The 12,500-nt window shown below is 42.2% G+C and overlaps 1 protein-coding gene across 1 annotated transcript in view; it reads left to right on the forward strand.

Moving 5' to 3' along the window:
- The window catches only part of ror1 (receptor tyrosine kinase-like orphan receptor 1), a 358,626-nt gene that overhangs the window by 229,226 nt on the left and 116,900 nt on the right, over positions 1-12,500 (forward strand). Inside the window, exon 2 of the mRNA XM_061883694.1 lies at positions 8,348-8,410. Coding sequence (XP_061739678.1) covers positions 8,348-8,410 — 63 coding nt within the window. The remainder of the gene's footprint in view (positions 1-8,347; positions 8,411-12,500) is intronic.

The following is a 12,500-nucleotide window of genomic DNA, read 5'->3' on the forward strand; positions in this document are numbered from 1 at the left end:
TTTGGCCAGTCCTGATGTGAGTGTCAAATTTGGTGAGTTTTAAAGCATGTTAAGGGGGTCAAATTAAAGCTCAAAGAGGCGGCGGCATTTTGAGAAATATTGAGCTAGCCGGTCATGTGATCACGTGATGTAGAGGTAGAAACCGCAGATCCCTTCCCCACCAACAACAATGCAAATCATGCAGACATTGTGAGAGCCAACAATGATTACTTTTATGATCCAGAAACTTATATTGTTGATCCTAAATATAAAGAGGATGAGCTACAAGTTTTCGAAGATGTGTGCTAAACAAATCCAGCCTTACTGGAACACATAGGCATCAAGTAGCTGTATGGCTAAGTGCTAAACAAGAAATACAATCTACAAACATAATAAAACAATTTTTTACCGTACAATGTCTGCTCTTCCCATTTAGATCAAGACTTAATTTTAAAGGGGAACATTATCATCAGACCTACTGTATGTAAGCGCCAATATATATCTTGATGTTGCAGAAAAAAGACCATATATTTTTTTAACCGATTTCCGAACTCTAAATGGGTGAATTTTGGCGAATTAAACACTTTTCAATTTGTCGCTCTCGGAGCGATGACGTCAGAACGTGACGTCACCTAGGTAGTCAACGCCATTTTCTCCACCACATTACACACAGCAAGTCAAATCAGCTCTGTTATTTTCCGTTTTTTCGACTGTTTTCCGGTGTTACCTTGGAAACATCATGCCTCGTAGGTGTATTGTCGGAGGGTGTAACAACACGATCAGGGACGGATTCAAGTTGATTTACGTAGAATGTACATCGATTAGCATGGCATGCTAATCAATGCTAACATGCTATTTAGGCTAGCTATATGTACATATTGCAGCATTATGCCTCATTTGTAGCTATATTTGCATTCAGCCTTTCCCTCCATCCACATTTAATGTGAAACAAACACTTACCAATCGACGGATTTAAGTTGATCCAGTGTCAATGCGAAAGTCCTGATCGTTTGGTCCGTACATTTTACCGGCGATGCTAAGGCAGACATGCATGGCCGAATAGCGTCAGTCGCTATTCGCTCAATAGCTTTAGTTTCTTCTTCAATTTAGTTTTTGCTATCTGCCTCCATACTCCAACCATTCGTTTCAATACATGTGTAATCTGTTAAATCGCTTAAGCCGCTGAAATCCGAGTCTGAATCCGAGCTAATGTCGCTATATCTTGCTGTGCTATCCGCCATGTTGTTTGTATTGGCATCACTAGATGACGTCATAGGAAAATGGACGGTGGATTTACAGATAGTGAAAATCAGGCACTTTAAAGCCTTTTTTCGGGATATTCCATGATGGGTAAAATTTTGAAAAAAACTTCAAAAAATAAAATAAGCCACTGGGAACTGATTTTTATTGGTTTTAACCCTTCTGAAATTGTGATAATGTTCCCCTTTAATCCACAATAAGTGATCCTGCTGTGCCTCAATTAGTCAACATTTAGTAGCTGGGCAACAGGAAGCCATCTAATTGTATAGGTACAACTAAAACATAAACAAGGGAGACGTTAATCTGTGTATTATTTTTCATTACAAAACGAAAAATAGTTTTTAAAATGTTTGTTTCCAGACCCAAAACACAAAAAATGATTTCCGATCCTGTGCACAATTGGAAAATGGACAAAACAGATAAGGGTTGTATCAATTTATTTTTGGGGAATCCATTCGATGTTTACTTGGAAATAGTTTTACGTGGACTTGGGCTTGCAGGTCAAAAACTTAGAAGAAGACAAGACGACCAAGGGAGTTTAAGGCCCCTTCTACATTAAGCCGGCTAAGGTTATCCGGGGTAAATTCCACCTAAACTTATCCTTGTCCACACACACACAATGGTCGTTTAAGATTCCCTCCCCTGCTCTGTCCGATTACGCATGCACGGAAAATGCACACGTCATAGTCACCTCCAGTGTTACTTTATGTGCAAGTTCTCAAATTAGATGTCACTTATCCGAACAATATCCAGTGTTGTGGTATATCTATTAACTGGAATCCAGTGTGCTGTGTGCTATTGTAGTGAATCACACCTGAGACATATCAATCAATCAATCAATGTTTATTTATATAGCCCCAAATCACAAATGTCTCAAAGGACTGCACAAATCATTACGACTACAACATCCTCGGAAGAACCCACAAAAGGGCAAGGAAAACTCACACCCAGTGGGCAGGGAGAATTCACATCCAGTGGGACCCCAGTGACAATGCTGACTATGAGAAACCTTGGAGAGGACCTCAGATGTGGGCAACCCCCCCCTCTAGGGGACCGAAAGCAATGGATGTCGAGCGGGTCTAACATGATACTGTGAAAGTTCAATCCATAGTGGCTCCAACACAGCCGCGAGAGTTCAGTTCAAGCGGATCCAAGACAGCAGCGAGAGTCCCGTCCACAGGTGACCATCTCAAGCGGAGGCGGATCAGCAGCATAGAGATGTCCCCAACCGATACAGGCGAGCGGTCCATCCTGGGTCTCGACTCTGGACAGCCAGTACTTCATCCATGGTCATCGGACCGGACCCCCTCCACAAGGGAGGGGGGGACATAGGAGAAAGAAAAGAAGCGGCAGATCAACTGGTCTAAAAATGAGGTCTATTTAAAGGCTAGAGTATACAGATGAGTTTTAAGGTGAGACATAAACACATAACATAAGTTAATCAAATCTTTAATGGACACGTGAAAGTAAACCATGTGATAAAGAACATTTTACATCAATCAATCTAGGGATCTAGATATCTGGTCCGGGCAGTCCTCACTCTTTTGCCTTCACCTTCATTGTCCATTCCTTTTTCATGACTTTATATACTCTGGACCCAGAGGTTGAGTCCGCGACATACATGGCGGACAATAACTGATAGGGTCTGCTTTGCCAGTCCAAATGCATTCAATGTTTTCCAACTAGTTTTCCCTCTTCCGCCAGGTAGTACAAAGCACACACTACCTTATTTATCACATCCGCGGGAGCTCGCATTCTCTTTGTCTCCCCTTCAACAAATGGACAAACTTTTTCGGTAAGTAGAGTCACAGCTGACCTGGACATTCGGAAGTTCTCTCGCCGTGTGAGAAGTGTTGTATCCCAAATAGCTGCAATCGCTTTCTCTTAAGGTATTCATGTGTGATTTCCACAAGTGTCTGTACATGTAGAGGAAGGAGAAACACGGGCATGTCTGGATCACTCGCCTCCATGTTTTTAGAGTTTACCTTCAAATGGAAACAGGTTGTTATGAAACTGGCTGTGGCGCCTTCTTTCTGATCTCACTTCCTGTGTGAAGTGTGGTCTCTCTGGCGTCATTTCCTCTCCGAACTCACTTTGTAAACGATCCATGAGTCCGTACAAAGCTAAGAGCCGGAGATTCAAGAAATACACGGCGCATTTACCTGTGTAAAAATATATCCAAGGAGGGGGACCTTAAACGAGGGTTTAGTGTGGCTGACACGGGGCTTATTCTAAATAATTAGTCCTTTAAGGGGTTATCCGGCTTAATGTAGACAGGACGGTATAGCTCGGTTGGTACAGCGGCCGTGCCAGCAACTTGAGGGTTACAGGTTCGATTCCCCGCTTCCGCCATCCGAGTCACTGCCGTTGTGTCCTTGGGCAAGGCACTTGACCCACCTGCTCCCAGTGCCACCCATACTGGTTTAAATGTAACTTAGATATTGGGTTTCACTATGTAAAATCGCTTTGAGTCATTAGAGAAAAGCGCGATATAAATTCACTTCACTTCACATAGCCTAGTTTTCACCACTGCAAACTTCAAACACATTTGGTGATGCACATACTTGCCAACCCTGAGACCTCCGAATTCGGGAAGTGGTAGGGTTTGGTGGTAGTATATTGTTATTGTAGCGTGCCAGAAGAGTTAGTGCTGCAAGTGATTATGTTGTGATTATGTTGTGTTACGGTGCGGATTTTCTCCCGAAATGTGTTTGTCATTCTTGTTTGGTGTGGGTTCACAGTATTGCGCATGTTTGTAACAGTGTTAAAGTTGTTTATACGGCCACCCTCAGTGTGACCTGTATGGCTGTTGACCAAGTATGCCTTGCATTCACTTGTGTATGTGTAAAAGCTGCGTATATTATGTGACGCTGTTTGCATGGAGGAAAAACGGATATGCCAAAGGTTGAAGACGCTAAAGGCAGTGTCTTTAAGGCACGCACCCAATATTGTTGTCTGGGTGGAAATCGGGGGAATGGTTACCCAGGGAGATTTTCGGGAGGGGCACTGAAATTCGGGAGTCTCCCGGGAAAATGGGGAGGGTTGGCAAGTATGGTGATGCAGTTGTTGGCTTGAAGAAAATATAAGCCTTTTAAGGAGCTCCACTGTTGACAGGCTGGATGCAATAAAGCCACCCAGTGTGCTGCCGGGTGTTGTGGGCCTGCTTTGCTACCAGATGCCTCGGCTTTAAGTGCTCCTCATTAACACAGCTCATTTCACAAGCACCTCCCCGCAGTCTTCAGCATCCTGATGCAGCGCTTGTGAAATGACACATTATCACCTTATTAGCATGTCTGGTCAGCTCCTGTTTGACACCTTCCGTCCTCAGCGCCTCTTCTAAAGGACTCCTTTGGTTACCCGTCAGTAAAACGTCTACATTTTGGGATACTGCCTTCAGCGTACAATCCAGTTAAGTACCTGCAGAAAAAGTTAGGCTCATGCATTTATCTGTTTTTGCTCAGCTCATATGGTTGTGTTTTAGCACAGCCGTGTGAACGCAGGGTCGTGAGTTGGCCATCCATCAAGTTTGAACAAGCAGCCTGCACAAAATTACAGCCTAAATAATATGCTGCTGAGACATATGTGTGCTGAGTGTTTCCACTGATCACTGAGTTGCTTTTATCATGCTTTTTTTTTTTATCTTAAGGTTTTTTTTTTATTTGCCGGAAATGCCCCCATGCAGCCAGTTTTTTTTTGTCCCCCTCATCCGTCATGACTTGCTCTGTCGTCAGATAGCAATAATGCCGCCTTAGGGTCACACGGCTGGCTGGGGGGATACAAGTCTTTGCTCATTGTACAGTGGCATTATTGTGGAGGCCTAACATTGGATTTGGTGAAAACATTTTTATTTTTTTCTTATATAACAAACTGTGCTTGTTGTCTATTTCACACTGGCCCAAATAATTTATTAAAAAAAAAAAAAGATTTTTGAATGAATCGCAATTCATCCATCTTCTTCCGCTTACCTGTGGTCGGATCACGGGGGCAGCAGCCTAAGCAGGGAAGCCCAGACTTTCCTCTCCCCAGCCACTTCGTCCAGCTCTTCCCGGGGATCCCGAGGCGTTCCCAGGCCAGCCGGGAGACATAGCCTTCCCAATGTGTCTTAATCGACAAAAAAATATATATATATATTTATTTGATTGGCAACACTAAATTGGCCCTCGTGTATGAATGTGAGTTTGAATGTTGTCTGTCTATCTGTGTTGGCCCTATGATGACGTGGCGACTTGTCCAGGGTGTACGCCGCCTTCCGCCTGAATGCAGCTGAGATAGGCTCCTGCACCCCCCGCAACCCAAAAAGGGACAAGTGGTAGAAAATGGATGTCCTGTCCAGGCACTCAAGCAAATCATATTGTTGATGGAGATGGCCATTTCTGCTATAAAGATTTACCTTAGAAAAGAGAAGTGTGATCTTTGTTTTCTTATTTGTATTTGACTATATGGAGGTTGCCCTCCAGGGGGTCCGTCAGACCACCAATCACCAACATGAGGCCCGGTTCAGGTTCTCAATATAGATTTATTGTTCCTCAATATAGTATCTGTTGTTGCTTTTCAGCAATTGTCTCTCCATCACGTTCTCACTCCAGCTCCAACCCCGTCTGTCCTCCTGGCTGCTGCTTATAACAGAGCAACAGGTGATTAAATAACAAGGCCCAGGTGGGCCATCTACGCACCAGTCATTGATTTCAAAGCTGGTGCTGGCACACCCTGCTTCGCTGCAGGCCCGCAGGCCACGCCCCCCTCTTTATTAAATTTTATTTATTAGCATGCTCAGTGGCCTAGTGGTTGGAGTGTCCGCCTTGACATTGGTAGGTCAGGAGTTCAAACCCCGGCCGAGTCATACCAAAGACTATAAAAATGTGACCAGTTACCTCCCTGCTTGGCACTCTGCATCAAAGGTTGCAATTGGTGGTTAAATCACCAAAATGATTCCCGAGCGCGTCCACCGCTGCTGCTCACTGCTCAAATCACCTCCCAGGGGGTAGAACAAGGGGATGGGTCAAATGCAGAGGGTAATTTGACCACACCTAGTGTGTGTGTGTGACTATCAGAGGTCGTTTAACTTTATCTTTAATGCAATTCACCTGCACTGGCTTCCTGTGCACTTAAGATGTGACTTTAAGGTTTTACTACTTACGTATAAAATACTACACGGTCTAGCTCCAGCCTATCTTGCCGATTGTATTGTACCATATGTCCGGGCAAGAAATCTGCGTTCAAAAGACTCCGGCTTCTTAGTGATTCCTAGAGCCCAAAAAAAGTCTGCGGGCTATAGAGCGTTTTCCGTTTGGGCTCCAGTACTCTGGAATGCCCTCCCGGTAACAGTTCGAGATGCTACCTCAGTAGAAGCATTTAAGTCTCACCTTAAAACTCATCTGTATACTCTAGCCTTTAAATAGACCTCCTTTTTAGACCAGTTGATCTGCCGCTTCTTTTCTTTCTCCTATGTCCCCCCCTCCCTTGTGGAGGGGGTCCGGTCCGATGACCATGGATGGACCGCTCGCCTGTATCGATTGGGGACATCTCTACGCTGCTGATCCGCCTCCACTTGGGATGGTTTCCTGTGGACTGGACTCTCGCTGCTGTCTTGGATCCGCTTGAACTTAACTCTCGCGGCTGTGCTGGAGCCACTATGGATTGAACTTTCACAGCATCATGTTAGACCCGCTCGACATCCATTGCTTTCGGTCCCCTAGAGGGGGGGGGTTGCCCACATCTGAGGTCCTCTCCAAGGTTTCTCATAGTCAGCATTGTCACTGGCGTCCCACTGGATGTGAATTCTCCCTGCCCACTGGGTGTGAGTTTTCCTTGCCCTTTTGTGGGTTCTTCCGAGGATTTTGTAGTCGTAATGATTTGTGCAGTCCTTTGAGACATTTGTGATTTGGGGCTAGATAAATAAACATTGATTGATTGATTGATTGATTAAATGTTTGACTACAAGTTTATTCACAATGTTATTATAAAGTATTGATTTTGAATCGAATCCAATCTTGTAATGCCCATGGTTAAGAATTACATTTCAGCAATTCCCCGTAACTGCAGAGCTGTGATGTGACGTTAATTACTGTAAAGTTACAACGGAATGGTGTAACTTTGCAATTTTAAAGTTAGTCACAATAAAAGTACAAGTACACGCTGTGACTTCACAATTGTAATTGAATGTCTCTCTTGGTTTAACAGCATACTGCCACCTACTGTAGAAGAGTGTGCAACGTGGTCCACGGAAAGAGACAACTCAGTTTGAGTTTGCTGTATAGTTAGATGACTATGACAGATCATTGCTTTGAAATATGAGTGTATCGTAATTGTCATTTTTTTGTTATATTACAGCATATTTTCATTACAATATTTCAATGGGAAAAGATACTGTTAGTCGGTGTAAATACTGGTGAAGTTTTACAGTGCAGAGCAAGTGTCATGATCCACGCCTCGGATCATGGCATAGTCTGGTTTTGGTTCTGTTTGTTATCACATTCTGTCTAGTATTTGTCGTCCTCAGTTCTTTGTGGCACTTCCTGGTTTTGTTCTGTTGTCATAGTTACCAATTTAGTGTCACCTGTCTCTCCTTTGATCACTCGCACCTGCCCTTGATTAGCTATCTCCCAATTTAAGACCGCCTTTGTTTGACATTCTTTCTTGGACTCTCGTTTGCTTCATGCTACAGTTGACGTCGCTCTTCCCAACCTTATGGTAACTACTTTCGTGTACATTAGCTTCCATGCTATTTCAGTTGTTTGTCCCTAGCTCATGCTAGCGCTTTCTGTTTTGTTTGTTGGTGCCTTCGAGCAAGTGTTTTTGGTTCTTAGTCTGTTTTAGTTAGTATAAATAAATTATTGTTCCTACCTCACGCTGTGTCCATCTTCGCTGCACCCACGAGAGAACCACTCGTCACCACAATTCCACCGAGAGGTCACAGCAAGTTTTTTTTATTTTTTCTATCCATAAAATGTGTCTCGGCAGCCTTGCCAACATGTGTGTTGCACCTGGTGAAAAGCGTACAGGAAATGCAGCACACGGAATACGACATTTCCTTTCTTATCAGTGTATTTTTGCATAATTCAAAACAATGCGTTAAGATGTTAATAGAGAATGTCTGTTGTGTTTGCAGGGTCTGAGTTTGCTCAAGACCACAGTGTGGTAGCAGCCCCTACATGGAACACCTCTAGTGATGGTAAATAAATACACACACACACACACTGCTATGTTCCATTCAAGCCAGTGGTTCTTAACCTTGTTGGAGGTACCGAACCCTGCCAGTTTCATATGTGAAATTTTTTTTTTTTTTTTTTTTTTTTTTTTTTTTAATTCTTGACAAAGTTATATGTTTTTGGTAACACTATGGTATGGGGAACACATTTTAATCAACAAAGACTTAATTTAGAGTTGTTTGGACACTATTGGAACATATTGTAAGTAATTAAGACTTAATTTAGAGTGATTTGGTTAGGGTTAAGGGTTAGGGTTATAATAAGGCCATGCCGAAAAAGCCATTAATAAGTACTTAATAATGACTAGTTAATAGCCAATATGTTACTAATTTGCATGTTGACAAGAAACTAATTTATGGTGAATATGTTTCCCATACTTTTATGTCATCATGTTTTTTTTACTAGTGCACAAAATGAACCGTGCATGAACACCACCTTGTTTAGACAACAAAACCAACACAGTGCATAAACTCACAACAAATTACACACCTGCAAATCAGTCAGCTGTTGCCGTATCCGTAATGTGCCGTTAGGGAGAAGTGTGTATTTACACGATGAGATGGGTGTGTTTTGACCTCCGCCGAACCCCTGATGCTGACTCACCAAACCCCTAGGGTTCGATCGAACCCAAGTTAAGAACCACTGATTTAAGCAAAGAGCCATAATAGTTTTCTTTAAGACCGCAATCATCAAACTAATGCACATTTTCTGTGACGGACGTGCCTGCAATTAACACGTGTTGTATAGGAGTGCTTTCTTTGGTCTGAAGTGGTATTGAATGATTCATGAATCCATGCATTGTCCCAGTCCTGACACTGCAGACCAGTGGTTCTCAACCTTTTTTCGCTGTGAACATTTTTTTAATTCAAGTAACCCCTAATCAGAGCAAAGCATTTTTGGTTATGTTATCAGTTTCTGATTTATTAAATTGTATAACAGTGCAAAATATTGCTCATTTGTAGTGGTCTTTCTTTAACTATTTGAAAAAAAGATATAAAAATAACTAAAAACTTGTTTAAAAATAAACAAGTGATTCCATTATAAATAAAGATTTCTTCACATAGAAATAATCATCAACTTAAAGTACCCTCTTTGGGGATTGTAATATAGATCCATCTGGATTCATGAACTTAATTCTAAACATTTCTTCACAAAAAAAGAAATCTTTAACATCAATATTTATGGAACATGTCCACAAAAAATCTAGCTGTCAACACTGAGTATTGCATTGTTGTATTTATTTTCACAGTTTATGAATTTACATTCATATTTTGTTGAAGCATTATTCAATAAATATATTTATAAAGGCAGAGCTTCTCACCCTATCTCTAAGGGAGAGCCCCGCCACACGGCGGAGGAAACTCATTTCGGCCGCTTGTACCCGTGATCTTATCCTTTCGGTCATGACCCAAAGCTCATGACCATAGGTGAGGATGGGAACGTAGATCGACCGGTAAATTGAGAGCTTTGCCTTCCGGCTCAGCTCCTTCTTCACCACAACGGATCGGTACAACGTCCGCATTACTGAAGACGCTGCCATCCGGGAGGGACTCAAAGTATAGCCGCTGCTCCTTCACATCGAGAGGAGCCAGATGAGGTGGTTCGGGCATCTGGTCAGGATGCCACCCGAACGCCTCCCTAGGGAGGTGTTTAGGGCACGTCCAACCGGTAGGAGGCCACGGGGAAGACCCAGGACACGTTGGGAAGACTATGTCTCCCGGCTAGCCTGGGAACGCCTCGGGATCCCCCAGGAAGAGCTAGACGAAGTGGCTGGGGAGAGGGAAGTCTGGGTTTCCCTGCTTAGGCTGTTGCCCCCGCGACCCGACCTCGGTTAAGCGGAAGAAGATGGATGGATGGATGGATATATTTATAAAGGATTTTTGAATTGTTGCTATTTAGTATCCCCAGGGGTACGCGTACCCCCATTTGAGAACCACTGCTGTAGAGGACAACTGATGGAGCAAACTACACACTAATCTACTCAACATGTGGGTATTGCCGCAGGTACATTTCCCTAATTTTCACTGACCCACTTTGCTTTTTTTTTTTTTTTTTTCCAAACTAAAGCTACCAGTGGAGCCTAAAATGTATACATCCTTTTTATCGTTGTTATACATTTAACTGTTTCATGTGTTTGAACTCAGCTACGGATTTTCATCCTGTGGGGTGGTAAAAAATAAAGGAAGTAAAACGTCAAGCAACCGGCAACAACAATATGACCAATGTACTCAAATGAAAGTCGATACAGGAGTTAAATAAAACAACAAATCTGCTTTTACAAAGCTAAAAATGTGGTCAGAATAGTATCAATTAAATGTTTAATTTGGTAACAGTAAAAGAGAAAGTCAAACACAATTACCAATACACAGAGTAAATATTGAAGGGGTAAATGAAAGCACATTTTTGGGTGTATTAATAGATGATCAAATGAATTGGAAATCTCATAGGCCCTGTGATGAGGTGGCGACTTGTCCAGGGTGTACCTTGCCTTCCACCCGAATGCAGCTGAGATAGGCTCCAGCACAACCCGTGACCCCAAAATGACATACGGTAGAAATGGATGGATGGATGTAAAAAATATACAACATAAAGTAGCAAGAAACACGTCAATAAAGAATAAAGCAAAACATGTCCTTGACCAAAAATCACTTCATATTCTCTACTGCTCGCTTGTGTTACCATATCTGTTATAGTGTAGAAATATGGGGAAACTACTACACGTGTACGCTTCCTTCACTAACCGTGTTACAAAAAAGATCAGGTTGCCCACACCTTTTCTGCAGGCGAGTTACTTTTCAATTGACCAAATCGAGGGGATCTACCTCATTCATATATATCATTTATATTTATTTATTTATGAAAGAGACGTTTTTGTTAACAAGTTAAGTGTTTAATGATAATACAAGCATGTGTAACACATATAGATGTCTTTCTTTCATGAAGACAAGAATATAAGTTGGCGTATTACCTGATTCTGATGACTTGCATTGATTGGAATCAGACAGTAGTGATAGATAGATAGATAGATAGATAGATGGATAGATTGACTGGTAGTACATCCACAGGAGTTTTTTGCTGATGTTGAAGGAGTGCAGTCTCCTGAGGAAGTACAGCCTGCTCTGTCCTTTCTTGTTGATGATAACGTACACATTTTTGAATGGAGGAGAAAAAAAGTCCTCCTTTCTGTACAATACCACATGGAAGTGGTTGGTTTTTGGCATCCTTTTTATCCAGCTTTCTAACACTTTACAAGAAAAACATTGGCGGCAAATTCCATAGCTTGCTGCCTTGTGCACGCCAGCTTTCCGAGACTCTTATTTTGTTAGCGCAGGCAGCATGAAGCAGCGCTTTTATTGTGAAGATAGGAACCGTGCAGTCGGCCTTTCGAGTTTTGACGGAAGGTATGGCGCGACAGTCTGTTGAAATAAAAAGTGTTTCTCGCCGTCCTGTCCGTTATTTTTTCTTAATAATGATCTCGCAGCAGCCAGCGTCATCTCACAAGACCCTCGGGTGCCATGAATGTCAATCAAGTGACGTCTTTTTTAGGTCTATTTTTTTAAAAGCCTGGCTGGCGATCGACTGACACACCCTCCGCGATCGACCGGTAGCTCGCGATTGACGTGATGGGCACCCCTGAGTTAGAATAATACATAATGTTGGATATAGGAAACACACAAACCCTTTATTTAGTAAATCCCAATTATTGAAATTCAATGATTTGGTTTATTTGCAAACAGCTAAAATTATGTACAAAGCAAACTATAACCTGCTACCCAAGAATGTACAACAATTCTTCTCAACAAAAGAGGAGAAGTATAACCTTAGAGGAAATCTAATTTAAAATATTTGTATGCACATACAACGCTTAAAACCAAGGTAGCCAAATATTAACAGTAAATTAACAAGTAGATTAATATATGTTTTGAGAAAATAATACAACCAGAACAGGACCACAGCATAATAGCAGGGATTGAACCAGCACCCTCTGTTACAAAAGGCAAAATTGGGTACCATTACAGTACCAGAAGAAGTTTACACAAGGATTGCTGAATT

Source organism: Nerophis ophidion, linkage group LG22 (assembly GCF_033978795.1).
Source record: "Nerophis ophidion isolate RoL-2023_Sa linkage group LG22, RoL_Noph_v1.0, whole genome shotgun sequence".
Classification (NCBI taxonomy): Eukaryota; Metazoa; Chordata; class Actinopteri; order Syngnathiformes; family Syngnathidae; genus Nerophis; species Nerophis ophidion.